This window comes from Pseudorca crassidens, chromosome 2 (genome assembly GCF_039906515.1).
Source record: "Pseudorca crassidens isolate mPseCra1 chromosome 2, mPseCra1.hap1, whole genome shotgun sequence".
NCBI classification, from domain to species: domain Eukaryota; kingdom Metazoa; phylum Chordata; class Mammalia; order Artiodactyla; family Delphinidae; genus Pseudorca; species Pseudorca crassidens.
In genome coordinates, this window is record NC_090297.1 from 39,150,895 (window position 1) to 39,178,675 (window position 27,781).

General features: G+C 54.9%; 1 protein-coding gene across 1 annotated transcript in view; it reads right to left on the reverse strand.

Moving 5' to 3' along the window:
• Positions 1-27,781, reverse strand: part of TRABD2B (TraB domain containing 2B) — a 219,822-nt gene that overhangs the window by 35,001 nt on the left and 157,040 nt on the right. The window contains exons 3-4 of the mRNA XM_067726063.1: positions 9,047-9,193; positions 2,375-2,549 (exon numbers count right to left, since the gene is read on the reverse strand). Coding sequence (XP_067582164.1) covers positions 2,375-2,549; positions 9,047-9,193 — 322 coding nt within the window. The remainder of the gene's footprint in view (positions 1-2,374; positions 2,550-9,046; positions 9,194-27,781) is intronic.

A 27,781-nucleotide genomic window follows, 5' to 3' on the forward strand; every position in this document is an offset into this window, starting at 1 on the left:
GGAAGGGTAAGCTGTGACAAAGTGACAGAGTGGCATGTACATATATACACTACCAAACGTAAAATAGATAGCTAGTGGGAAGCAGCCGCATAGCACAGGGAGATCAGCTCGGTGCTTTGTGACCACCTAGAGGGGTGGGATAGGGAGGGTGGGAGACGCAAGAGGGAGGGGATATGGGGATATATGTATACATATAGCTGATTCACTTTGTTATACAGCAGAAAGTAACACAACATTGTAAAGTAATTATACTCCAATAAAGACGTAAAAAAAAACCCCAGAAAAAAACAAAACAAAACTGACCAGGAATCAGCTGGATTTCAGAGATGGGGAAGAAAGTGGAGGTGGTAGGGAGCCTGCGTGCTGGCCTGGTGCCTGAGTGGACATTTGTGCTGCAGTGCACTTGGGGTTTCAGTGTCAGTGGTTGCCTGGGCCATTGTGATTTTCGTCTCTAGGCTCTCCTGTTTCCACACCCACAGGAAGAAGCAGGTATTAGCTACCCCCAGCCCCTGAGTGACTGGTCCTGAGCCCTGCAGCAGGTGGGGCAGGTAGAGCATGCAGAATGCTGGATCCCTTACCGGCCTCTCTCAGTGACCGGGCTCTCTAGGGGCTCACATTAGGGGAGGAGCCTGAGGGCTAGTTGAGTTCCCAGTGGTGCCCCTTTTGTGGTCAGCTGTGGGCCGGTTTAGCACAGGATACACTGCCCAGATGCCCATAGGAGGGAGGGCTGGGGAGCCTGCTGGGATGGTGAGTGAGGGAGAGTGCGTGTTGGGGAGCGCTTGCTTCCCTGCATGGTCCCCAGATCTGTTCTGACTCAAGCCAGGTCCCCAGCAGGTGTCCTGCTGTCGAAGTCCTGCTTCTACTGGCTCCTTCAGGCAGCCCCTCCCACTGCCACAGGAACCCCACTCTTCTCAGAAATCTGTTTGAAGAGCTCCTAGAATCACAGATGGCCCAAGTGAGTCCTGGGTCTTTCTGCTCAGATGAGTGAACTGAGGCTGCCAGAGGAGAGGGAAGAGGCCACATCAGGCCATGGCACAGCTGCAGCGTTAGCCCAGACGTCTCCGTCCAGCTGCAGGTGTGGTCTTATAGAGGCTGTCCCAGAGGTCCCGCGTTTCTGAGGCCCTCCCATATGCCTCTGCCGTGCTGAGGGCCGAAGGGGAGGGAAGACAGCTGCAGACACACACAAACCCTGGATCTTGCCCTTGAAGTATCTGGGGTTGAACAGTGGGGGGTGGGTGAGGCAGACCTCCAGCAGTGGACACGCCCTGTTATGAATCAGGATGTCCACACAGGCCCTTCTGCGTTAGACAGGCTGCTCGGCTTGATCCAACTCTGCCTGACGCAGGCAGGCAGCGTGTGGGTAGCGGGGCAGGGAAGGGAGGGGAGAGAGAGGACAGCGCCAGGGAGCACAACGCCCACGAGTGCGACGCCCGCCAGCCACCTCAAGGGGAATTCGTTCAGCCCAAATTGCAAGCAGTGTGAGCAAGAAATACGTTTGTCCTTGTAGCACCGGAGCAAGAGCTGATAAATAAAGGAGGCAAATGCAGTATCTTGGTCCCAAGGTGGACAGCACTGTCATCAGGAGAGACAGCCATGGAGAAAGGAAGACAGAGTGAGGGAGAAGAAGCAGGAGAGGAACAGGGAGAGAGACACTGAGCAAGTCCTGTACCTGTACCTGCGTGTCTGGACTTTCCAGAGCCCCAGAAGGAGCATCAAGGTCATGGTCCATATGGTGGGGATAAAATTGGTATTAACTGTCATCATCATAATGATGCCGATCGTTGTGGCTGCCATTTTGAGTTCCAGCTATGTGGTAGTAATCTTTGCAACTATTCTACAAGGTAGGTCTTTTCAATTCATCACATAATTATTGTTATCACTGCCCATTCATAGAAGAGGGACTTGAGCCCTTGAGAAGGTCCCCTCCGAAGCCATGCAGTCTGGAGGGGGTTGGGCTGGGATTTACAGCCAGGGCTGTGGGATGCCAGAGCCGCCTTCTCCCCACTGGGCCACGTGGCCCTCACTGACTTGGCCTTGGCTCTGAGGGGTGGGCCCAAGCCTGGGCTGGACACTGGGAGCTGGCTTCAGGTCTGGGCTCTCAGCATGGCCTCCTGGGGCATGAAGGAGCCACAGAAGTTATCCTGGTTTTGGCAGTGGTCACCGCCCTTGTCCATGGGGACTGTCACAGAAGAAGCCTTGACCAGAAGCAGGGGACCCGCGTTGGATTCCAGCTCTGCTGAACACTGTGTGGCTTTCCCTGCTCATTCGGGGCCTCAACTTTTCCCTTTATGAAGCAGAGGTCAGAAGAGGGTCCAGCAACCCTCCCAGCCCTTAAGGATCTGGCAAACAATCCCTTCCCCACTCCGGTCCAAACCTGCTCCGAAGGCAAAGAAGCAGATCTTGTCTTCGTTCTCCTGCAGAAGAGTCATGACCCTCTTCCCCATCCGCTCATTCCTCTTGTAGATGAGCTCCTGGCGGAAGTAGCTGTCGATCTCCTGGGCCGTGACCTGCTCGTGCGGCGGAAGGGTGGTGTTGATAAAGTTGGGTAGCTGTAAAGGCAAGACAGAGACTGCTGCCTTCAGTTCTTCCTGGAGCAGAGTGGCTTCCAATAAACACACACAGCCCAGTGTGGGGCTGGGTAACTTACCTTTATTCAGGTAACTGATGCTTTTCATCAGTTCCCAGATGCTTTGAGATGACTGTTGTTATCCCAGTTTCACAAATAAAGAAAGAAGAGCGAAAGATCCAGAGATAGGTGGACAGCCACACAGCTAAGTAAATGGCATAGCCAGGCTGGAGCCCTTGGACGCCACCCTCACACACGTATCACTCCCGCGTCTCTGCCTTGTTGAACCTCGGCTTCCGGACACAGAGGTCCTGGGAGGCTCTCACTGTAGCACTGACCCTGTCACTGGCACGTACAGGGAATCTGGTTCAGCAAGCAGGTGTGGAGGATCTGCCTGGTGTAGCGAAAAGCCTGACCTGGGCTTCAGGCCCTGTTCTGATGCTGTGTGACTTTGGCCAAGTTACTTAACTTTTCTGAGTCCAGGTTTCCTCATTTATAAGTTGGGGCTGATGGTATTGAGGGGGATTGCATGAGATGATGGGTGTTGTCGTGGACACCTTTCAGCCCACCCCACCCTACAGAGGTCAGAGGAGGGGTCATAACCTTTGATTCTCCCAGTGTATCAGCCCTGGTTGGCCACTTTCTGTTGCCACCACTATCTCTGCATCCCCAGCTCCACCGCTGCTCAGGACGTAACCCAAACCCTCCATCCCTTCTTGAAAATTTCAACTCCAGGACCAAGGCTTCCTTCCATAACAAGGGTTTGTTCAACAACCTGGCTTGGAGCTATCCATATTTCCCAGCTCTCGGCCCCATGTCCACACTCAGCTGCATGGCCTGGGGCCAGCATTTCTGACGTGTCTTTGAACGAGGCAGAGAGCTCCCTGAGTACAGGGACAGCACCTCTGTCATTCCTGGGCCCCTGCTGCCTGGCACAAAGTAGGTGCCCAGCACAGGTTTCTGGAGCCTTGAACATAAAGATGTGCCGTCCCTCCTCACCACATCGCCTCTTCCTGTTCTTCTGTTCCCGACACGTTGCCTCTCTAACCTGCTCCAGTGCTGTGGCCTTTAGCATGTGGGTGGGGTGGGAGAGGAAGCCATGGACCACGGAGGACCCTGAGGCCATGAGTAAGAATACCTGCTCTTTCCCCACAATCCACCGGTGTGATTCTAACCTCCAAGCCCTTTCTCACAAGGGGTGCCCCCTTCATCACTCTGTCTTCACCAACCCAGGCCCAAAGCACAGGACACAAGGCCTAGCTGACTTCTGAACTGGCCAGATGGCGAGTCCAGCACGAGGAGACTAATGTCCTGCAGGTTTCAGCCCAGCCACATGGATTCCAGAGCCACTGACGAGTTGTCAGCCCTCCTTCTGAGGAGAATGGAGGCATCAATGGAGGCTGAACCCAGAGGGACTCTGGGGAGGCTGGGACACCTGCCTCTGCTATCTGTTGGCCAAGGACCAGGGTATTCCCTGAGTTAGAGGGGCTTCTCTGCCAGAAATGCCTGATATGCTGTTCTGGGAGGAGCAAGACATTGATATGACTGGTATGCCCTAAACTTGAGCAGTGCACAACCTAGATAGCTGTATGTAGCAGCTCTGCCAGTGCCCAATCAGGGCCAGCACAGAGTTGATGTTTGGGGACTGTTTGGCAAATGGATATATAGAGGAAGGAATAGAGTTCTTACTCCCTCCCCTAACCATGGAGGGGATGCTTGGCAGCCCTGATAAAACAGGCCACACGTGGACTTGACGCCACCATAGGAAACACTGCAGGCTTCTGAGTGGGGGAGGAGCACAAGAGAGGCTGTGACTCAGAAGGGTTATATCTGGAAACCTGGCCCTCGCAGGCTTCTCTCCGTTCCTTGGGTGTGGAAGGAACGTGGGACGATGCTGCACTGACAGATAAACATTTGTTCAATGAGTGGACGCATGGATGAATGGGTGGCCCGCAGGCAGCAGCTCTGGAGGTTGTGAATGTGAGTCCTGAACAGCTGGGTCAGCTCGGGTTGGAATCCTCCTTTTGCCACTTACCAGCTGGGTGGCCTCTAACTCACAGGTTACTTGGCCCCTCTGAGACTCAGTTTCCCAATTGGTCATATAGGGGCTATATATATTGTTATAGGAATTAAACAAGGTCAGTTTTGGAAAGCGCTTAGCACAGCGCGTGGCACAAAGGAAGTCTTGATGAAACGTCAGCTTTGTACAACGAGCCTGGAGGATGGGGCTGGCTGCGTCATCTTTCCCCTCTGACGGCAGGGGCTACAGTGAAGGGTGGCCTTGGACAGGGTATAGAGATGGAGATGACAGAGAGGCGGCCTTCAGAACCATCAGAGAGCCTGAAGGCAGCATTCTGCTTCCCTTCCCCTCTTCCGAGGGTCCAGGCAGAGGCCTTCTCCCTGGGATGTGTCCAGCCCGCCCTCCTCAGTCCCCTGACCATGAGTGTGCATTTGTGGGTGATGAATCTCCATTCAATATGTAGGGAGCTTGAAAAAAAAAACAGAACTAGAAAGTTCCATGTCAAAGCCACAAAGAAGCTGGGCTAGCCACTGGGTTCCGTGGGCTGCCCTGCAGCTGGCTGACATTCTCTGCATGTTTCATGCTGATGGGTCCTGGCTCCATGCCAAGGATGAGGCCTGGCTGGATGGAAGCAAATTAATGATGTGATTAGACTTGTTGGGAGTCTTAAATCTCTTGCAACAAGTTCAAGTGCAGGATGTATGATAACATTTTAAAGAGGATACGTTAAGTCCCCAGGACCCTAAAGTGATAGGTCCAAGATGGAGTGATGAGAAGATGGGCCAGGCAGAGCTGGAGTGGGGCTGTGAGGCTCCCCTGACCCCCAACTAGGACTGGGTCAGGTCTAGCGGTCAAGGGCTCAGGTCTGCTGATGTCACAACCTCAATGTCCTCACCCCTTCTCTTTATCCTGTCCATCCAACAGACACCTTCTGAGAACTTCCGTGGGTCCAGCCCTGTGTCCAGCTAGGAGGCCCACAGATAACCCAGGGTCTGCTGCCCTGGACGAGGCTCACACCAGTGGGGATCAGGACACTGGGGCACACATGTTTTCGAGGGCAGTGAGGGATGTGGGAGCCTGGAGGAGGCCGCTAACAGGGTGACAACGTGTCTCGGTTTGTTGAAGACAATCCAGGTTCACGGCTATGGTAGATTGCTGCATGGCTATTAATTATTCTGACTCAATTACATTTGACCTTTTCCTCTCAATAGTGTCCGAGTGTGGACAATAAATATATGCATTTCTATTCTACACCTAACACAGGCTGGGGGCTCAGAGGAGTCTTCCCAGGGGAGGGGCCGTTGGATCACCCTGCTGATTTGAGGGCACCGACAGTGCTAGTGACCGGAGAGCTGCAGGAGGCCAGGGACTCAGCCATTTCTGAAGGTGTGACGGAGGGGGGATGAGGTGAAGCCGACCGAGGGTGAGGTGTGCCTGGCCCCTGTCCGCCAGTATGATCATCCTGGGCCCTGCATCTGTCCAGCCCCGGCCTCCAGAGGCTGCTCCAGCAGCCTCGGCACTGCAGCCAGAGGCATCTTTCTGACCACGTCCCTGTCTGGCTTAAACACCCCAGGGTTTCGGCCCCTCAGTGAACATTCTCACCCCCATATGGTCTGCCGTCTGCTTTGCAGATCATTCCTCAGGACCTCCCACTTTCCTGTGCCCCTGCCACGCAGCTCGCTCTGCCTGCCAGCCCCTGGCTTTGTCCACACCTGGCCAGACTCTACTCTCAAGCCTGGTCCAATACCACCTTCACCTGAAGCCCTCCCCGGCTGCAGGCGGTGACTGCCCCCTCCAGCCCCTGTGACATCAAGACCTCCAGCCGCAGACCCCTTCTCTGTTAGCACGCGGGCACTGGATTTAGCCTTGCTGCCCTGACACTAGGCTTGTCTGTGTCTGGGGGCGGGGCTGCCTAGTCCCTCCCTTGAGGGCTAGACTCTGCCTGTGCACCCCTGGGCTGCTATTCTAACCTGGGTGGGCCAATCTACCCGTGCCCTCTGCTCTACTTCAAGTACAGGCACTGCCGGGAGACCCCCGACGTAGATCACCTGTCAGAGACACGCCAGTGGTTCTGGACACTGCGCAAAGAAAATCTGAACTTGTCATCCCCCGGGGTCACCCCCTTCTTCCCTCTCTCAGTTTAGTGTCCTACTCTCTGTGGCCAGGGCCCTGTCCGGCACACCACTCTCCCCAGCCTGGCCATTTCATGGCCAAGCCATCCTGAGTGGTGACCGGGTACCCCTCAGGCACACAGCTCCCTGGCTGCTCAGGGCTCACCAGCCTCTGCCCAGCGGAGGATGCAGTGCTAGGCTCTGTCACAGGGTGGGTGGATGGCTGGTGAAACGCCTGTGAGCCTCGTGCTGCCAGGGTTCTCCTCCCTCTCTCCTCTACCAGAGAGAGTCAGGGCACCCAGAATCCCAGCCTTCTGTGCAGGGCCTCCGCACCCTTCCTCTCCCTCACTCTCTGCTCTGCACCGAGCACAGCACACGCCTGCATTTGCCCGTGCAGCATCGCTCACTGATACTCGCTCTGTGCCACGCCCTGCACTGGGCAGCACGACGAGAGTGGACAGCACACCCTTGCTCTCGAGGAGCTTGGGGTCTAGCGGTGTCCCTGGCTATGCCTCCAGCCCAAACTCTCAGCCCTCCTCCTGCTGTCTCTTGCCTCCGCTCGTCTGCGTGGTTTCCTCTGCTGGAATGTTCTTCTGCCTCCTGTCTGTGGCCAATTCAGGTTCTTCTCTGACCTCTCTTATTTCAGGAATCTTTCCTTCTCTCTCCAGCCCTTCCCCACCCCTACCCCAAGCCCACCTAAATTCCTGCTCCTGCCACAGGCTCCAAGGGCATCCTCTACTTCCCCTCGTAGCAAGGACCATGCTTCGGTGCAGTTGCTTGTTGAATCTCTCCTTTCTTCCTATGAGACCCTCAGCCCCATGAGGGCAGCTCTCTCTGGCGCCCTGCCATATCTCTCTCCATAGCACTGGCCTGGCATTTATACACTATTTCCTTCATTCATCCAATATCTACTGAGTCGCGCTCTGTGCCAGGCGCTGCTCTAGCCAATTATCAGTGAATAAAACAGACTCAAAACCCTGCCCTCAGGGAGTTTATGCTGTAATGGGAAAGGACAGACAATAAATAATGACTGATCAATGAATCAAGATATATAAGTGTGTGAGAAGATGATAAAGGCCATGAGGAAAAGTGGAGCTTCATAAAGGGGACAGGTTGCGGGGGGGGAGGGGCGTCAGGTTGCAATTCTAGACCCGGTCGGGGCCCGCCTCACTGAGACGATGATACTTGCATTATGTCTTGAAGGCAGAGACGGGCTGAGCCACGGTAATACCTGGGGAAAGGCCTTCCTGGCAGAGGGAACAGCCAGTGCAAAGGCGAAGTGTGTGGGTGGGCTCATGGGTCAGCAGGGAGGCCTGCGCAGCTGGAGTGGCATGTGGTGGGCAACGGGGGAGGCAGAGGACGTGGGGTGGAGACTGGGGAAAGACCATGGGACCACGCAGGCCATCACAGAGACTCTGGCTTTATTGAGAAAAATTGGGAGCCTTTCAGTGTCCTAAGCGGGGAGGTGGCCTGTTCTGACTAATTCAGCTGCCTCTCGAATGAATGAATAATCAAGCATCAGAAACAGAAAGCACAGGGGGCCTAGAGGTGCCCGGGAGAAAATCTAACCCCACCCAGGGTGTCAGGGCGGTTCCGCAGGTGAGACGACACTGGACCACGGCCGGGCCCGAGTGGGAGGAAACTGGGAGGGAGGAGCCTGAACAAAGGCAGAGCTGTGGGAAAGGGCAACGTGCATGGGGGAAGTGCTGCAAGTGGCAGAGGTCAGCAAAATGAGGCCTTTGTGGCAGGGGACCTGGGCTGTGATGAGGTCCATGGAGGGTAGGACATGGAGAGGGGGCTGTGACTACCTACCAAGTACCTTGGAATTTATCCCGAGGGCAACGGGAGGCCTGGTGGAGCCATGCTCAGCTCCTGGGCTCCCACTCACTGTCTGCCCAGCCTGGGGTAATCTTTCCTCTAGGACTAGAATCGAGGCAGAGAGCCCTGGACTGGACTCAAGCCCAAGCTCTGAGCACCTGTGAGCTTTCCCTTTCCTGGGCTTTAATCTCCCCAGATGCTGGACTAAACCTCAACGAGGCCTCCCTGTTCTTACAGGCAAAGCTTCCAGGGTCTAGGCCCCAGGGTCGCACACACCAGGCTCAAGCACTGCTCTTGACAACTTGATAACAACTAATAAGTGGTGTGGCCTTGGGCAAGTCTCTTCCCCTCCTTGAGCCTCAGTTTCCCCCATCTATAAAACGGGGGTGCCCAAGCTCCTGCTTACCGTGGCTGGAGAAAAGACTGCCTGCGCCTGGCACACAGTAGGTGTCTAATAAATGCCTTCCTGTGGGCCTGGCCTTGGGAGCTGGTGTCCCGGAGCCTGCCCGGGCTGGGGGAGGGGAGCCTCACCTGGGATGTGTCGTGGTTGAAGATGACGGCGTTGAGGTCCCCACAGTTGTAGTGCTTGATGAGGTCCTCGGTGGTGTAGGGTGCCTGCAAGCTCCCGGCCCGCACACTCTCGTGCTGCAGCAGGGTCTGGTTCAGGGCAAACAGCACCTGCGCAGAGGGAGGAGAGGCGTCAGGGCTGTGCTCAGGGACCCTGGCTGAGGCCCCTGACCCCTCCAGGACTGGCCCTCCTCCCGCTGGACTTTGGGGCAACAGGCCTGAAACGGGGTGTGTGAAAAGATGGGAGGGGCCTGACACCAGCTGGTACCACCCGAATGTTCCATGTCTCCCAGCCTTCACTCACTGGGCTCTCGCCACGTGCACCCTGCTCTCATCTCCAGCCCTTTGCCCTCACAGGTCCCCAGTACAGCTCTGGGCATCAGTGTCTTATCTAATAATGTGGCAAAGAGAACCTAGCTGTGTCCAGGTTTTGGAATGATGGGCGAGTTTTTCTTTTGACTCCTTTCTTCTCCAGTGCCTAGATGAGTTCTGGAAGGAGCACAGACTCATTTTGGAATCAAGAGCACCCCCAAACAAAGCAAAACAAACAAATGAACAAAAAACCAGAAAGCCCATTAGATGTCAAGGCTCAACCCAAATGCCACGTCCTCCAGAAGTCATCCTCACACCAGGCAAAGGCCTTAGGAGCTGAGCCCCCAAGTCAGATCCGTGCTGCCATTCAGCACGCGTTTCCTCCAGCCCCTCTGTGCTCTGGGCCACCGTGCCAGGCCCTGGGGACACAGCTGTGCCCAGCCAGACCTGCCAGGCATCAGGATCGCTTGGAGTGCTACACAAAAATCGCAGAGATTCCAGAACTGGAGTCTCTGAGGTGGAGCCCAGGATGTGTATTTTTAACAGGCTCCCTGGGAACTCTTTAGCGGTCCAATTGCTTCTGGCATTTGAGGACGGTGCCTCTCATGGAACGTGCCCTGCCCAAGGCACAAGGCCCTGAGAGATGATCTAAAATATCCCATTTTAGATGGGGAAACTGAAGCCCAGGAGGGGAGGGGAAGTGGCCAATTCTGCACGGCTGGGACTAGAGCCAGCTTCACACAGCTGTGCATCCCAGACTCCTTTGGCCAACAAAAGGGAGGAGCTTGACCAGTCAGTCGGTTGTTTAGCACAGATAGAGGGAAAAATGGTTGCAATTCTTGTGCAAAACGCCAGGAGGTGGTCTCGGGCCACCTGTCCTCGTTGTTTTCCCAGCTCCAGCCTCCCTGGCAGTCCTCAGGCCCTGTTCATCCTGTCTGCACACTGTCTTGGACAACACACCCCCAGCCTTAGTCCGCCCGCACCAGTTCAGGCCCAAGCCTCTCTCATTGGGTCCACTGCAACCCATGCTCCTCTCTGCAGACTCCCCGCCCCTTCCCACCTATCCCATATTCTTCTGCCACAGCTATCCTTTAAAAACACAAAGCTGATGGACTTTCTTTTTTTTGCTCAAAACTTTCATGGATGCCTCCTGCCCAGGGGATAAAAGCCTAGCTCTTCACTGGGGCCTGCAAGGCAGCGGCCTGGCCGCTGCTGTGGTCAGTGACCTCGTTTCCAGCCCCTGTGTCTCCAAATGCTAAACTACTCAGCAGTCTTCTGTCTCTGTGCTTTGTACATGCTGTTCCCTGTGCACGAGAAACCTCCCACCTCCGCTTTCCACTTGCAAATAGAGACTTGGCCTTCCAGGGTCCGCTCAGATGTCTCCTCCATGAAGCTTCTCTGACCACCTGGGGGCTGGGTGAGGCCCCTCCCCAGAGCTCCCACTGTCTCCCTGTGTGGCAGAGTGATATAGTAATGGCCCCAGACCTTAACTCCTCCCTATATACATACCCTTGGCCATGGAACTCTGTAGCTCCTTCACATTCTGACTCTGGACTTGCTGCATTACAAATGGAGGCCAGCATTACAATCCTCCAGAGCCAAATGGGGGCAGCGTTACACACGTGCTGCTGTCTTTTACGCAACCACATTGCCTTGAGAGTAGCCCAGGCTGGCCTGCTGGAGGGAGGGCGAGAGGCGTGCACGGCAGAGCCCAGTTGCTTCCGTTCTCCCACCAAGGCTGTCCCAGTCCGGCAGACAGCCAGCCGGCTCCCAGACAAGCAAGTGAGCCCAGCTGAGCCCACTGAGCCTGCCTGCCTGCCTGCAGCTGGGCCCAGACATGTGAGGAAATGCTTCACAGCACAGCTGTGGTGAGAGATGAGCTACCCACCCTGCTTCCCTCCAGCAGGGCGTGAACGATAGATTGTAACTGCAGTTTAGCTACCTGTCTCCGCCCTTAGGCGATGAGCCGCTTGAAGACAGGAATTGCATCCTATTTATTTTTGCATTGGCAGAACTCAGCACTGTGCCTGGTAGAGGGTGTCACCATCCTTCCTTTAACGCTTTGACACCTGCTGTGGTCAATTCACAGTTCAACGTTGCTCAGTAAGCCCTTCACACTAGCCCCTAGAACTCTGGCATTCTGTCTGCACTTGGGGCACGCTGCCACCACGTGGCAGAAGTTTCCTCCAAGTGGCATTAGCCACGTGGTTCCAGAGCACATAATCTGAACAAAAAAGCTCAGGCAATAGGTACACAAAGTCTGGCTTAAAATACTGTCTTGGGCGACTGGGCCAAGCTTGTGCTTGTGAGATCGCCTCCACCCATCCCCTTCTACTTTTGTTTCTGGTCGGGCAGGAGAGCTGGATTGCACTGAGCTCTGGCAGCCCAGCCTGCTTCCCATAATGAGCTGGCTGGAGATGAGGTCAGACCCCACCACCCCGACTCTGGGCCTTCTCCAGGCTTCCAGGTTCTAGCCACCACCCCTGAAATCCAATCTGCAGCCACCTGGCACAGGGTGTCGATGGCAGCAGGGTGGCTGGGGATGGATCGCAGCAGGCAGCGGCCTTGTTGTCGTGGACATTGCTAAGGCAAAAGGCACTTCCTCCTGCATAGCAGATGCCTGGGATGAAAGCGTCCAGGCGGGCTGGAGCGCGCTCCTCCTCTGGGGGCTGGGACACACAGACTTCCTGTGTCCACACCCTGTGCTGCACATACCTGCCCTGCTGCTTCTCAGCGCTGGCTCCACCTGGCCTTTGCTGAGGTCATCGGCTCGGGCGCCCAGAAGCCCCGGCTGGGGGGTGGGGAATGGCCCCCCGGACCCTCTTAGACACATGGAGTCACTTCTGCAGTCGTGTGGCCCTCGTGGAGCTGGGAGGTGTTCTAGTGAATGAAGCACGTCTCAGCCTGTAGGGCGCTCAGAACAGTCCTGGCATGTAGTGAGTGTGGAATAGATGCTTGGAAGAAAAGAGTTAGACCTAAACCTTCTCTGTGGAGCTAGAAGGGCCCAGCAGTTTTTCAAACCTTTTTAGCCATGGAGTCCTTTTCTGTTGTTATTGTTTTCCAGAGGAAACTTACTTGGAAATCAAAATGTATAGCAGATAGAAACGGGAATTGCCCTCATTGAGGTAAAGGAGGCAGGCTGTCTACCTGAAGTCCCCCCGGCTCAATGCCACCCCCGTGACAGGCTCCCAGCGCTTCTCTGTGGGACCCCAGAGGTGCCCTGGAGCCTCGTTTGAGAAGCACTCATCTCTTCATATTCCCTCTTCACATGGAAGAGGAGAAAAGACAGGGGTCCGGAACAGGCAGGATGAAGCTTGCCCCAAGGCCACACGGCGAGCTGTGGGCAGAGCGGGTTCCCTGTTCCCGGACCCCCAGCCTAGGACCTTTGGCTGTGCTCTGGACCATGTCTGGGGCTGGATTTCCCGAGGTCCACTGGCACAGTCCACGTTCATCCCCCACACCTTGCCTACCCATTTTCTTTCAGGAGCCTTGTGAAATAGCCAGAAAACAGCTAGGGAGAATTTATTATTAACATGCTTAGAGGTAGAACACTGAGATCAGATTATTCAAGAAGCACCTCTAGTGCGGCACAGCCGGGGTGTGGTGGAGCCTGGACTGAAACCCAGCCCGTCCCTCCAGACTCCCCTCAACCCCCATCACAGACCCCGGATCTTCCCTTGGTTGTGGCACTTATCCCACTGAGATGTCCATTTCAGGTAATTCCCTGTTCCCTGCCTGTCTAGACTGAGAGATTGGTGAGGGCGGGTAGCCTGCCTCTCTGGTCTCTGCTGCATAGCAGACATTCAAGAACTATGAGAGGGAAGGATGCTGACCCTGAATCCCATGACCTTCCCCCTCCACCTCCTGCCTCGTATCCATCCTCTGCAATTTGTGAAGCAGTCCTCATCCATTGATTACTAGGGTCGCTATGTTTATTGAGCACTTACTATGCGTCAGGAACTCTCTAAGCCCATATTAATTTATCTTTACAGCAACTCTAAGGTAGGGCTAGTATTAGCTCCATTTCATAGATTGGGGTGGTGGGAGGGGGCAGTTGCAGCAAAGAGATATTAAGTAAACCACTGAAGGTGACAAGGCTGGAGAGGGGTGGATGTGCATTCAAACCTGGGCCATCCAGCCCTGGAACCTATCCTCTTAGTTCACCACTGCCCTCGGGGCTTCCCTCTGCTCTCCTTGGGAGAGAGCCAGCAGGGAGGTGTCCCTATTCACAGATGGGAAAACAAAGAAGCAGATGGGAAGGGGACCCAAGACCACATGACTTGTAAAGGACAGAGCTGGGCTATGAAATTACTTTTGTCTAGCTCCAACCAGGTTCCCGTGACCAGGACTTCAAAGTAATATGTGCTTCTTCATGTGCATTCTTGGTGCTTCCAAAAGACATAGGGAAGTGACACTCATTCATTCATTCAACAAACATTTACTTTCTGTTGATTCTCTGCAGGCATCTGGGGTTGTTGGATTAATTGGACTTGGTTTCCATCCACACGGAGCACCTTTTAGAGGCAGATATGCCAACGGGCCTTTATAGTAGAGGATGGTTGGCAAGTGGGGCCTTCAAAGCCCAGTGCACGGGCGCGAATAAGTGCCTTGCTCTGATTCCTGTTTCCCTGTCATTCACCCTGAATCCACAAGCCTGGCCCTGCTCATACTCCCAGGCTTCAGTGCCTTCTGCTCCCGGCCACTTCAGAATAACAAACCCTCCTCGCCCGTAGCCTCGGTGGCCCACTCTAGGATAATGTTTATGATAAGGCTTTGACATGAAATAACAAACACGGGGTGAAGGCGAGAGCTACCTCACTTCCCCTGGACGGCCGTGTGTGGAGGCCCGGTGACATCCTGGTGACACCCCCCCTCACCGGTACTCGCAGGCCCGCAGCGTCTGCTGAGTGTAGGCCTGGAATTTAAACACATCTTCAAACACGGGCCTTGGATGGAGGGAGGCAGGCGCCAGGAGGGTGGGTACGGGTTTATTGTTCCAGATCCGTCTAGTAAACAGTCCTGGATGGGCTGGAAGGGTGAACACCGAGGCCTGTGTTCACTTGTCGGCCCAGCAGCGTCATCGTGAGGAGAAGGCCGGACCCGCTTAGTCAGGAAGGATGTTTGAGACAGGCCTGGCTCTCAGGCTGTCACTTCTCACCCACCCCGAACTATAGGGAAGTCACAGCAAAGGCCCCAACCCACTCGGTGGTGCTTACTGAGCACCTGGCATGGGCCACGCACTGTTCTAGGTCAGGGGATTTAGTCAGGGACAAAGCAGACCCAGATCCCGCTCTCATTGAGCTTATCTGCTGGGGAGGAAACAGAGAATTAATGACATAATTAGTAAAATGTTAATATTTAGTACGTGAAAGACACAACAGGAATTCCACTGAACTGGAAGTTCAGACTGCCCTCTGTCACTTTGGGGTCCTCATGTCTCTAAACCGACAGGCAAAGCTGGGAGTTACTGGGCTGGCTGGGGGCCTGGTCCTGACGACCAAGGGGGAATTGGAGGTGAGGGAGAGCGTGTCTGCGGCGTACGATATCCCTTAGGGCGTCTCAGTATTACCAGGCCCTGTGGGTAACTAACGTCAGTGGGAAACTACAACGACCCAGTGTAGGCAGCCTAATGGCCCAGACCCTTCAGGAATGAAGGTTTGGGTCATCCCACCAGGTAAAGAACCACAACTAGCTGAGGAGCTTGCAGAAGGCAAAGGGAATAGGTAGTGATGGGGGTAATAGAAGAAGGTAGTTATAAATACCAGCTCCGACCACGTGACCAGTTACAGAAACAAGGACTCTCCTTGTCTGGAGTATTTCTTCCTTAATTTGTTAAGAATGTGTGTGTATAAAATCTTTGTTTTCTCCTGTCTCTTCTTTTCCTTTTCTTCTCTCCTATCAGGTAACATAAGACATACTGACTTTATATCATAGTGCTTAAGTATTGTTAACTCAAGTACTCTTAAGTATTGCATTTAAGTTATGGTACCTCAAGGAGAAAAGTAAATAAATACCGCCCAAAGACTTTGCCTCCTCTTTTGGGGAAGGCACTAGCGCGTTTTGGTTGCAGGCAGACTTGTAATTGTTAGGCATAAGTGTGACCTTGTTATTATCTACTTGGAGATTAAGTGTGATTTAAGGAGATACAGTATGAACGCCAACTTGACAAGGGGTGGACTTGTGATGGTTAATTTTGCCGACCTGACTAGGCCATGGTACCCAGATACTTGGTCAAACATTCTAGATGTTCTTGTGAAGATAGTTTTTAGATAAGATTCACATTTAAATCAGAAGGCTTTGAGTCAAGCAGATTATGCTGTATAATAATTGGATGAGGTGGGTCTTATCCAATGAGGTGGGTCTTATCCAATATGGTGAAGCCCTTAATAGATAAGACCAACCTCCCTGATGAAGGGAATCTGCCAGCAGAGTGACTTTGGACTTGAACAGCAGCGTCAGCACTTCTTCCCTGGATTGCCAGCCTGCCAGCTCACCCTGTAGATTTTGGACTTGCCAGCCTCCACAATGCATGAGCCAATTCCTCAAAATAAATCAATCTGTACCTATATATGTATACGTCTGTCTATCTATCTATCTACACAAGCTATTCGTTCTGTTTCTTTGGAGAACCCTAACAAATACAGTATGTTACAAAGAAAAAAAGAAGCAGAAAAGGAGGGCGGAGGTGATGAGACAAGGGGCAACAGCAGGTGCAAAGGCCCTGCGCATACGCAAAGAGGAGCAGAGGTCAGGGCGGCTGGAGCCGAGTAAATAAGGAGAGTGATAGGAGATGAGGTCAGAGTTCATTGGCATGCCAGGTTCCATGGGCCACAGTAGGGATGTTGAGAAACCATCCCACACCTTTCAGAGAATGGACTGTTATTCCCACATGACATATGAAGAACCTGAGGTCTTGAGGATGGTGAAAGTACTTGCACAAGGTCTCACATTGAAGAACTGGAGCTGGAATTCAAACTCAGGTCCAGCTGACAGGTGCTGGGTTCTTTCTGCTGCCCCTGGGCCTGGCCCACCAAGCTGCCTCCACCCAGCCACTGGTAGGAAGAACAGACAAACAGACAAGTAGGGGTCAGTGTGTGAAGCCCAAATTCTGAGTGGTCAGCAGGGAAGGAGGAGGGGTGCTAGGACGTCAGTCATGGGGCCTGCCTAGAGCTGACATATGAGGAGAGGAAAGAGGTCACCTGGCCAAGGAACCCCACCTGGAACATGGCCTCCTGCGCTGTTTCTTCTCTTTGCCTCATCGTTCGGCTCCAGGCTCGTGCCGAACTCATCCTCCCAGCCTCAGGACCACCTCCCTTGCTCCCCCTTCTGCCTGGAACCCTCTTCCACCCACCAGCTCCCACTCCCCTTTCTGCAGAGGTTCCCTTCTCAGGAGGACTTCCCTGGACCATGGGCCGGGCAGGTCCCCCAGAGCACTGTCACTTCCTGGACCGTTGCGCTCACCCTGCTTCATTGCTATCTAATGCTCGTTCTTCCTGCTTGATGGTGGACCCTCCAAGGGCAGGCAAACTGCCTTTCTTCGTGGCTGTTTCTCCAGCAGAGGGCACAGTGCCTGATACTTACACAGTAGATGCTTGAGAAATACTTGCAGAATGAGGGAATGGATGGATGGGTGAAAAGCTGGACCACTCATCCCAGGACCCCATCCTGAGCAGCTCCCTGCTGGGACCCAATACCTCCAGGGCACAGAGGTGGCAGCTGAGCCCCCCTGGACCCTGGGCCACATGTCTGTCATTCCCGAGGTGGGCTGGGGTGAACGGCAGCTCTGCTTCACAGGAAGGTTTCTCCAGTCTGGGGGAGATTTCCTCAAAGGTTAGAGCCTGCCAGGCTCTGGCTGAGGTTTATTTATTCATCCATTCTCCTTGTTCCATTGACAGCACCAAAGCAGTGCTGACGACTTCCCCGCTTCCTTCTCAGTATGTTGAGTCCCCCCGCCCCCGGCCCAGAATCCTGTCTCCGGACACTGCACCACTGAGTAGCAGACCACCAAATAAACACAAGGTTTCCTGGAGCCGGGGACTGGCTCTGTGCTGGCAGGTAGGACCAGAGCTCCCATCTCCAACTGAATCTCCACCACAAAGCCCTGGGCAAGCCATTTTCCTTCCCTGGGCCTTGGTTTTCCCACCTGCGAAAAGGACCAACTCACACATTCATTGAATAAATACTTATTGACCACGTCTGTACCAGATGCTCTTCTACTCCCTGAAGGGACAGCAGTAAACACAGCAAATAAAGATCCTTGTCCTAATGGAGCTTTCATTCCAGTAGGAGGAAGCTGACAATAAACAAAAATAACCAGTAAAATATGTTAGAAAGTGATGGCTGTTAAGGAGAAAATAAGGCAAGGGACATAGGAAGTGTCTGTGTGTGTGTTGGGGGTTGACATTTTATGTAAGATGCCCGGGAAAGGCACAATGAGAAGTGACATTCGAGAAGAGATCTGAAGGAGATGCGGGAGGTGGTCATGTGAATATCTGAGAGAAGGAAGGATGTTCTGGGCAGAAGGAACAGCAAGTGCAAAGGCCCTGAGGCAGAAGCGAGCCTGATGGGTGTGAGGAGCAGGAAAGAGGCCAGCGTGGTTGGGGAGGAGTGAGCTAAGGGGAACTAGTCGATGAGATCTGTCTCAGGCAGAGACCCAGCAGCAAACAGATGGTGCACTGCCAGTGCAGTGAGCTCCAACGAGGTAAGTTCAACTGAAAGGGTGATTGAAGCACACTGAATGATGGGAATATTCACAGAGGTGTGGACAGGGCACGGTGGAGCGTGGCAGTGGGAAGCTTTCCTGCCCCTAAGCCTTAAAGGGAAAGGGTGGGGGGGTCAGGGACCTGAACCCAGCCAGAGCCACGGCCGTCAGAGGGGACCACAGCTACCGCTCCACAGCCTGGACCATGGTGGCCAGCAGGGAGGAGGGCGTGGGTGGGGGGCAAGAAATATCCCAGCTTCCTTGCCCTCCTGCCTGTTCATCCCCTGCAGCTTCCCACTGAAATCAGGATAAGGGAGGCAAGGTGACGTTGTATCACTGCAGGGCTCAGAGCTGGGGGAACAGAGGGTCGATCTGGAAAGGCAAGGGGGATTTCCAGGACGCAGTCAGAAAGGTAGGGCGGGGCTGGTGGGGAGCACGTCCCGTGGGGCCTGTGGGCCTCAAAGGCCTCTGGCTTCCCCCAGGGGGGATGGAAAGTCCCAGAGAGGCTGAGCAGAGGTGGCTGCAGTAGCTATGTTGACACGGGATCCGGGGAGAGAGGCGTGAAGCAAGGAGATGAGACTGAAGATGAGAAGGCAGCTGTCTTCCTCCTAAAGGGGAATCTCTGAGCACGCCCCTCCTCCCCTCCCCTTACCCTGTCCCCAACCTCAGCCACAACCCAAGAACTTGGACTTGGCTCCTAGCGCAGACGCTGCCTGCTCCGTGGACGCCTACCAGTTGGACGTCGGCGATGCGGCCACATCCTCCAGCTGCCGTGCAGTGTGGGCTGGCTGGCCTTCCGTGCTTTCCTGGGCGGGCAGCGCAGGCTGACTCACCCTAGCTTTCTTTCCTTCTTTTCTCTGGATGCCTAGTTTCTCCACCCAAAGACCACCCTTAAAGATCCCAGCATTCCACTTCTGTCCTTCAAGTCATGCCAGGAAAGGCTCATAAATCCGGAGCCACCCACAGGAGGAGATTAGCATTCTGCTGGGTAGGGAGGCTAACAGCCGGGCTGAGGCAGGGGCTGGGCTGGGGGTGGGGACAGGCCCAGAGGCTTGGGGTCTCCAGAAAGGGACTTTGTATGGGGTCTGCCCTGTTGGACGGCAAAAGGGTCCCTTGCTCTTCAGTTTTAGGCACAGGTAAGACCCAGGGAGGCTGGAGACCTAGATTCTTGTGCCGCGGGCTCTGACTCCAGACCAGTTGTGGGCCCACGTTCCGGTCACAGGTTCCCCCTCTGAGACACGAGGATGTGGGAGTACTTCTCAGCTCTGCTTGTCATGTTCTATGAGCCCAACATTTTGGGACGGTGACACTCCACCATGTCATAATTTAAACTGTCTACGGTTCTAGGCACTTGGCACATGGAAGCTCACTTATTCTTTTCTTTTTTTTTTTTGGCGGTACGCGGGCCTCTCACTGCTGTGGCCTCTCCCGTTGCGGAGCACAGGCTCCGGACGCGCAGGCTCAGCGGCCATGGCTCACGGGCCCAGCCGCCCCGCGGCACGTGGGATCTTCCCGGACTGGGGCACGAACCCGCGTCCCCTGCATCAGCAGGCAGATTCTCAACCACTGTGCCACCAGGGAAGCCCTCTCATTTATTCTTTATAACAGCCCTGTGAGGCCAACATTACTGACCTCATTTTACAGACAGGGAAACCAAGGCTCAGAGAAGTAGGTGACATCACATGCTCCCCCACTGTTAGGGCTACGTGGCCCCAGCCTTAGTGTGCCAAGCCCTCCCTGACCCTGGGGTCAACTATCTGTCATGAATTTTTCTTTTGCTCCCCAATAATCACTTCTGATCTCCTAAGTTGAATATACACCGTGAATAGAGGAAAAAACCAAAATGTATCAGAAAGTCCCACAGAATCATCTAGGCTGGCCTATTTCCAGTTATAAAGCTTTGAGGAACTTCAAGGTGGTGGATGAGTTGAAGAGAGAAACAGGTAATTATAAAACCCAGGGGTAAGTTAATGATAAAAGGGAAAACCAGGGGTCTTTGGGGTCGCAGAGGGGGTTTGTGATGCAGCCTGGGAGTTGGTGAAGGAATCAGGCTTTAAGCTGGACTGTGCAGGATGAGTGGGGTTGAGAGAAAAGCGTGTTCAAGGCAGAAGGGCTCGGAAGTGCATGATGTGTTTAAGGGCGTGTCAGGAGTTAGGCCCAGAGGGGACCTGGTGGCGAAGGGCCTTCGGTCTCAGGGGGAGGGCTCCATGCTCCACCCAGCCCTTCTCTGCTGGATGTTCTGACAGTGGGCCGGTCACCTGTGGAGGCGGAAATAGCTGGGGAACCACAGATGAGCAGACTGAGACTCTCAGAGGGACAACGGTCTACTCGGCAGGCAATCAGTTGGCGGTGCCCATGGTTACCATTATCATCATCATTATTGTGAAGCGGGTGCATGCATTGGTTGGCAGGATTTTTTTTTTTTTTTTTTTTCCTGCTGTCTCAGACCTGCCTGCTGACACAGCTGCCTAGACTTCAAAAGGCAAGTCTCCATTTTCATTTGCAAAATCAGTATGAAATTCCTAGAGGGCTTGTCTAATTCCTTCTGGTCTGACCACACAGCAATTACCAATTTGCAAGGAGTTGGGGGGGAGCCTCCCAAGCCCTAGCAGGGAGGGGACCTCTGTTCTGCCTGGGGCCTGGGCAGCAGCTAGGGACAACGGATTTGGGGTGGGCAGTTCCAGGTGGCCTGGGGTGGGAGGTCGGGGGCGCCGGCTCCGTGAGCACTCCGTGCCGATGAGTGAAATTGTTTCTCCGCTAAGTCACAGGCTACGAGTGCCTCGGAGACCAACCACATAGAGCAGCAGAAGGGGCAGGGCTCTGACCCTGACTCAACTCTGGGTCCTGCTACATGCAGGCTGTGTGAGGTTCCCATTCTGGTGATGTGCTGCCACGGGAACATGGGCTCCTCTCCAGGCCTCCGTTCACCTATCTGTCAAGTGGGGAGAATTGTACTTGTCCGCCCCGCCTAGGGAGCTAGCACTCTAAAAACCTTGGAAAACGTTCCTGTCCTTCCTCAGGGAATTTTAAGAAGCTTCTGTTCCCTAAGCGGCAGTGGGGCAGCTCTGAAGGGGGCAGGAGCCAGTGTATGTGGATTATTCCCATTCACCCCTCAGTGATGAATACGGATTTGTGCCAGGCCCAGTGCTGGGTGCTGGGGCCATGCAGCCACATCAGCACCACTTCTAAACTCAAGGAGCTCAAGGTCAAGGGTAGGGTGGAGCGCGGCAGGAGGCACCCAAGGAAGGCTTGCAACCAGATGCTAACATCACTTGTGAAGCTGGGCACAGGGACGGACACAGGGCGGTGGGAGCCCAGCGGAAGCGGGGCTCAGCCAGCCAGGGGAGGGCCGCACACGGGACTCCTGGAGGAGGTGCTCTGCAGTGATACCTTGTGGGAGCACACGTCTACCACTCAGAAGAGAAAGAAGAGGAATTCCAGGCAGTGTCAAAGCCCACGTAAAGGCTGGGTGGAGCTGGCCAGTTCGGGGAAGTGCCGAGGACCCCCTGGTCCAAGCGCAGTGTGTGTGGCTGGTGAAGGGCGTGAGCTGGGATGGCAGCAGGGAGCTGGGGTGAGATCCGGAGCTCAGGCTTTATCAGGACTATGGGAAGCCATGGAAGTTACACAGAAGGGAGCGACCAGTCAGACTTTCGATTTCGAAGCTGCCCTCTGGCTCCTTCACTGAGAAAGCATCAGAGGAGCACAGGTTACAGGCAGGAGACAGTCTTAGCCCTCTTGGGGCTGGGGGAGGTGAGGGGGCCCCACCTGGGCCTGGGGGGCTTTGGGGATGCATGGAGGAAGTGAAAGCGGGCTAGAATTCCAACTCCTTTCTGGCTTGGTTGTTCTGGAAGCCTACAACTCAGGACTCTGAGTCTCTCCCCTTGCCCACCACTGGCCCATCTCCCCTGCCCTGAATTTTGGGGCTGGGTCCTCACTCTCTCTTCTTCCACTCCAGGAAGCCTCGAGCCCCACTTGGGGGAGCAGCTGGACAGAGGAGGAGCCGGCCCTGAATGGCAAGAGGAAAAGCCTGGGACTGGCACGGGACCTGCAGCCTGGAGGGCCCAGGGAATGGACACTCTTGCTAGAGTACATCAAAGGCAAAGCTGCATAGAACTTGGCCTCACGGACAGAACTACAATACAGTCCCAACCGCTCCGGCTTTTTGCCTGTTTAGTCACAGGGGGCAATTCTTGGCAGCAGGACGGGAGCGTTGGAGACTCTGGCTCTGCCAAGGGAATGTCGGTTGAGGGAGGGTCTTTAGATCCTGCATGGGATCTCATTGTCTAGAGAGGATGCTGTGGCCCAGAGAGGGCAGGAAGGTGCCCAAGGCCACACAGCAAGCAGGGGGATGCAGACTAAGACAGGAATGAGGCTTTACTTGAGCACTTTGGGTCTCTTATGCCCCCTTATCCCTTCCTTCCCCCCGCCACAGAAAAGGAAAATGTTTTTAGACCGGAGGCAAAAGAATGTGAAGTTGAAATCTGAGCCTTGGGTCTTGGGTAAAGAATACAGAGAAGTCAGACATATTCTGGATGAGCAGAGATCTGCTTACCCTGCAGACAGGAAACACTCGGGGCTGTCCAAGGCCTCCTTCTGCGCAGGTCTGACCTGGGAGGGCAGGCCGAGTGTGAGCCGATGGGAACAGAGAACGCCTGCCAACACTGCTAGGTAAAGGGCCGATCTACCACGGGCAGAGGAGGAGGGCTCTGCCTCATAGCTCCCTGCCTGCAACCTTCTCTTGGGGCCTCAGGCCCATGCTGGCATATTCCACCGCCTGGCCTGGACCTGCCACCAGGGCCCTGACAGACCAGGGGCAGGGGTTCTTGCTGGCCGCCACTTGTCCACACCCACACCCTTCCTGCCCCGCCTAGAAGCTCACCTCCTCTAAGAAGGCCTCCCTTCAGCTCCAGTCTTTGTCTTCTCCTTCTGTGTGCTTCTGCAGTTGAGAAGGGCAGCAATAGGCCAGAGTTTCTTTCTGCCTTGTGGTGTCTGGGGCTCTAAGAGACCGTGGGCTGTGTAAGAATGTGTGTGTGCACGTGTGTGTGAAAGGGAGAGATCAGATGGAGACAGAGATTGATAGATGATCGACAGATTCAGGACAGGTGTATGGACCGCCCTGCGCACTGTGCACGTCAGTAAGCGTCCTAACCTGACTTACGTTCACACGTGTAACAGAAGTCCCCTCTATGCCAGGTACTGTGCAGGACTCCCAGGAAGACTCAAATACATGTGATTTAGTTCTACTCCTTCCTGACACCAAGGCGCCCCGTCAATCATTCTCCACGGTTCAGTCTTAATGCTGGTCCACCAAGGTCCTCTGGGATCTGGCCCTTGCCATTTTGGGGGCTGCACCCTCACCCCCCTGCACTCTCTTCCTGTTGCTTTTATTTCCGCTTGCTGTTGGAGGGCACTGCAGAGGACGATCTCGGACCTTGAGGCTCAGGATCCGGGCCGTACCCGGTACGTTGAGCATCCCTGACCTGACGCGTGCCCACTGGTTCTGGGCCTAACGGGGAAAGGGGATGCTGTGTGTGGGCGTGATCTTTGATAACCATAAATGAGGTCACAGCTCTCCCAGGCTCAAATCCTCCTTGGCTCTGCTCTGCTCTAGGCATAACCTCTGACTCCTTCAACAAGCCTCCCAGCTCTGCATGGTGGTCCTGCCTGCCTCCTCGGACTCACCTGGCTTCCTGCCCTCCCCGCTCTGTGTTTTCCATATGCTGCCTTGACAGGTTTTATTTGAATGTGTTCTTTTGTTCCCCCTTCAGGGCCTTTGCACAGGCTGGTCCCTCTGCCGGGTGTGCTATTCCTGTCGTCCCTCTCTTTTTTGCCCCATTAACTCCTACTTATCTTTCAGAGAGTGGTTCAAGCGTCACGTCCTGAAAATGTCTTCCCTCATGCCCAGATCAGTCCAGGGGCCCCCATTCAAGTCTCTGCTGCGCCCTGTACTCTTTCTTCAGCATACGCATAACAGTCTGCTTCATATATTGACATATATAATCATTTGCTTAATGTCTGCTTCTCCTAATAATAATTTTAACTACCACTGATTAGCCACTTGTTCAATACCAGACACTGTACAAAGCTCTTTACAAATATGATTTCATTTACGTCCCCAACAACCCTCGGAAGTAGTTACCATTTTTATCACATTTTACAGATGAGGCAAAGGAGGCACAGAGTTGCTAAGTGACTTGCCTGAGGTCACACAGCCAGTAAGCGGTGGATGAATCAAGACAGTCTGGCCATTTTAGCCATGTGCCAGTCTCCCGCCTGCTGCTGTGGAGACATGATGAGGGTGAGGACCATGTCTTCTCTGATCATCCTCACATCCTCAGCACCTAATCTGGGACCTGGACTCGCAGCCACCCACGAAAGGGAAGGAAGGAAGGAGAGGCTGGGGTGCCAGCTGTTGGAAAGCCAGCCAGGAGCAGCCTCCAGAGGCCACGTCTTCCCTGCCTCCTGGCTCCTGAATCAGGGAGAGCTAGTGTTCAAAACCAGTAAGTGCGTTTTTGCAAAAGAGATGGGGCAGGCAGAGAATGGAGACGTGGAGCCAGAGCTGGGCAAAAGCCCAAATGTGGACCAGAGCCTTGGGGTTTGGAGGGGCCTCAGAAATCGTGCAGCCCCGGGCTTCTCAGTTGCGGGGTTTCTTTTCAAAGTCCACTCCCTCCAGGGAGTGTCTCCCTGGGGATGTGCCGCAGGTCCAGGCAGAGGGCTTGTCGGTGTAGTGGCAGCGGCTCATCTCCCGCCCACAGGCCAGGCCATCGCAGGGCGCCGATATGGACCGTGGAAAGGGCTCTCTTCTACAGTCCTAACGTCTGTCTCCTGGAGGCTTTCCCTTCCGCTGGAGGAGCTGAACTGCTTCTGAGACTGGCATCTGTTCTGGAGATGAGGGCTCAGTCCCTTCAGGGGACACAAAGGGGGCCCCTCGCCGTCCTCCCCTTTGGCCGCACCCAGGCCCTAGCAGCCCGCGGCCCAGGAGCAGGCCTGGGAGGTCAGTAAGCCTGGGAAGCTTCCCCCCAGCTCCCCGGCCCCCCTTTGAAGGGGATCAGGTTCCCCCACAAACATAATTGAACAAAAATATGAGAGAAAAGGTCTTTGTTCTCCCATTTACAGCGTCAGAAAATATGTAACAAATTAGCTGTTTATGAGGTAAGAGAACGGGGCTGTGCGCTGTGGCCAGGAGGCATGGCTGCCACACAAGGGGCCCTTTCAGCACACTGAGTGCAGGCGGCAGCCCAGCTGGGAAGGACAGCTCACCGGGCCTGGCACCGGCAGGGCAGATGGAGGCCCTACCTGACCCCTGGCTTAGACGGGGTGAAGCTTGGTGAGTGGGCACAGGGTGCCAACCAGTTAAGAAAGAATGTGGCCCTGGGAAGGGCCGGGCAGCCGGGGGCCCTGGGGAGGCCTGGTTTCCCAACCCACCTCTGACCGGCTCCCCCGAGTGACCCCGCTGACTCCCTCCCCTGCTGGGGACCTGCTTCTCCACCCTGAACAGGAGGGCCTGTCCGATGCTCTCGGGGCACACGTCTACCTGCAGAAAAGCCTGGCTGATGGCTTCCCTGCCCGTTCCTCTGAACCTTAGCGGTGGGGAGGTGGCTCTTGGCAATGTGCAGGAACTAAAAAATCAAAATATCTTTGATTTTTCTCCCGGGGTTGCATCAAAAATTCCATCTGAAGCACCAAACAGAGGATGTCGTTGAGGCCAAGGAGAACCAGTGAAGGGGTGGTTGGTGGAGCTGGAAGCAGCCTCCTCAGCGGGGAGAGGGGAGAGGGGAGAGCGCTTCTCTCTTCAACCTTGCCTTGGCCGTTATTTGCTTCACCAGCGTGTCGAGAACAGCAAGGGGTGGGCTGAGAGCATTTGGAAAGAGCTTCTCCGGGCTCTCCTGCTTGGTGATTCTTGGAGCTGCGATTTCACACGCCTTACTTGTCCTACTGTGGTTCTGATGCCCTACGACCTTGGCTTTGGCATCTCCATCTCACGATTCGGTATTTCTGATTCTGTAGTTACCATGTGTTCCTGGGGCCTGTGTTTCCCCCATGTCCTTCACGCTGCTGCAGGGCTAGGCACATGGCGGGCCAGTAAACACCCTGCAGGAGCGCGGGGCTGGAGTCTCCCCTGCTGCAACCCGTGTCTGGGACCCTCAGTCACACTGTCTGTGCTCACACTGGCCTGTACTTTCCTCTCCAGCCTCACAGGGGTGGGAGGCTCATGACGGCCCCAAGCCTCTAAGAGCACATGCCAGTGAGATCATGGGTCCGTGCCAGTCTGGTGTAAGGAATCCCCGCGAAAAGCGGGGTGCTAATCTCCGGCATGAATATCCTGCGTGTTTTGTCTGCAGGCACAAACACATCGCCTTCCTGGATCTGATTTTATTTATTTTGATTGGATCTTAACAGTTCTTCACAAGGCTGAAACCGAAGCTGCCTGAAGTCCCTGGGAGACTTGCTAAAACGTCAACTGCACCCAGTTTAGCAGAGCAACTTGAAAGTCAATCAGCAGTGAGGGACAATCTGCCTCATTATTTCCAGCCCTGGAATCCGGCAGCAGATGGAATTCTGGGCCTGGTGTGGACGCGGCCCAGGGCGAGGAACACGGCAGGGTCTGTCGCCCCCGGCTATGTCTGTGCAGGGTCTGGGGCTGGCTGGCCTGACCTTCCCTCTGAGTGTGGGTGGTGCCAGGAAGGATTTCCCACTTGGGGAAACAAGGGCCATAAGCCTCCCAGACTCCAGGTTCAAGGCTGCTCCTCCGGACCTGGGTGGATCAATCCTGTAGATACAGGGTTCGGAGCACCTATGCGGGCTGAGCCCTTGCTTGGGTTCTGAGGAAGGATGGATGGAACTGGACTAGTTGCTGTCCTCCAGGAAGCAGCTGGGAGACGCTGGGGCAGATTCTTATAGAAGGGAGCCAAGGGGCCTGGGAGCACCCAGGAGGGGACACCTGGGGCTGACGCCTTCTCCATCAGGCCTCACTTTCTCTGTGAGGTCCACGCCACTCCCGACTTAAAGAGGTCACCGCCCCCCCCCACGCGCTACCATTTTCTCCACTCGCCACCTTTGAACACATGACGTTAGTCACTCACTTATCACATTCCTCCCACTGGAAGGTAAGATGCTCCATGAGGGCTGGGCTATTTGTTTTGGTCACTAATAGCTCTCCAGCCCCAGTACAGAAAATGTGCTCAGTAAATGTCCGGCTCATGAATGAATGAATGAACCTGGTGGCATTTTAATGCCAGTGACCATTCCTGGGGACTCCTGTGCAAGTCCAGTGCCCCAAATCTCTATGCCTTCAGCAGCAGGGTGCTGGTGCCGAGGAGAAGGGAAGATGGGGCTTATACACCACCGCATCCAGCTGTTCACTTGACGGACAAAGCTCAGAGAGGGGTGGGGGCCTGTCCAAGGTCATACGGCACAGGAGCACATGTTTGGACAGACCTTAGGATGTGCCGGTGGTTCCTTCTGCTTCCTTGCCGGCCCATGAGGGCCTGGCCCACTCCAAGCTCACCAGGGCACCGGGAGAGAGCCCGTGCAGGGAAGGAGGCTCTTGGCAAGGCCGGCAGCGTGGGCCCCACCTCGCTTCCTGACCATCCTCCCCTGTCGGTCTCACTTCCTGCCCTCCCTCCCTCCCAGCGTGGGAATAACAGCAAGTCAACTGACGCCGTGTATCACACACTGAGAACTTT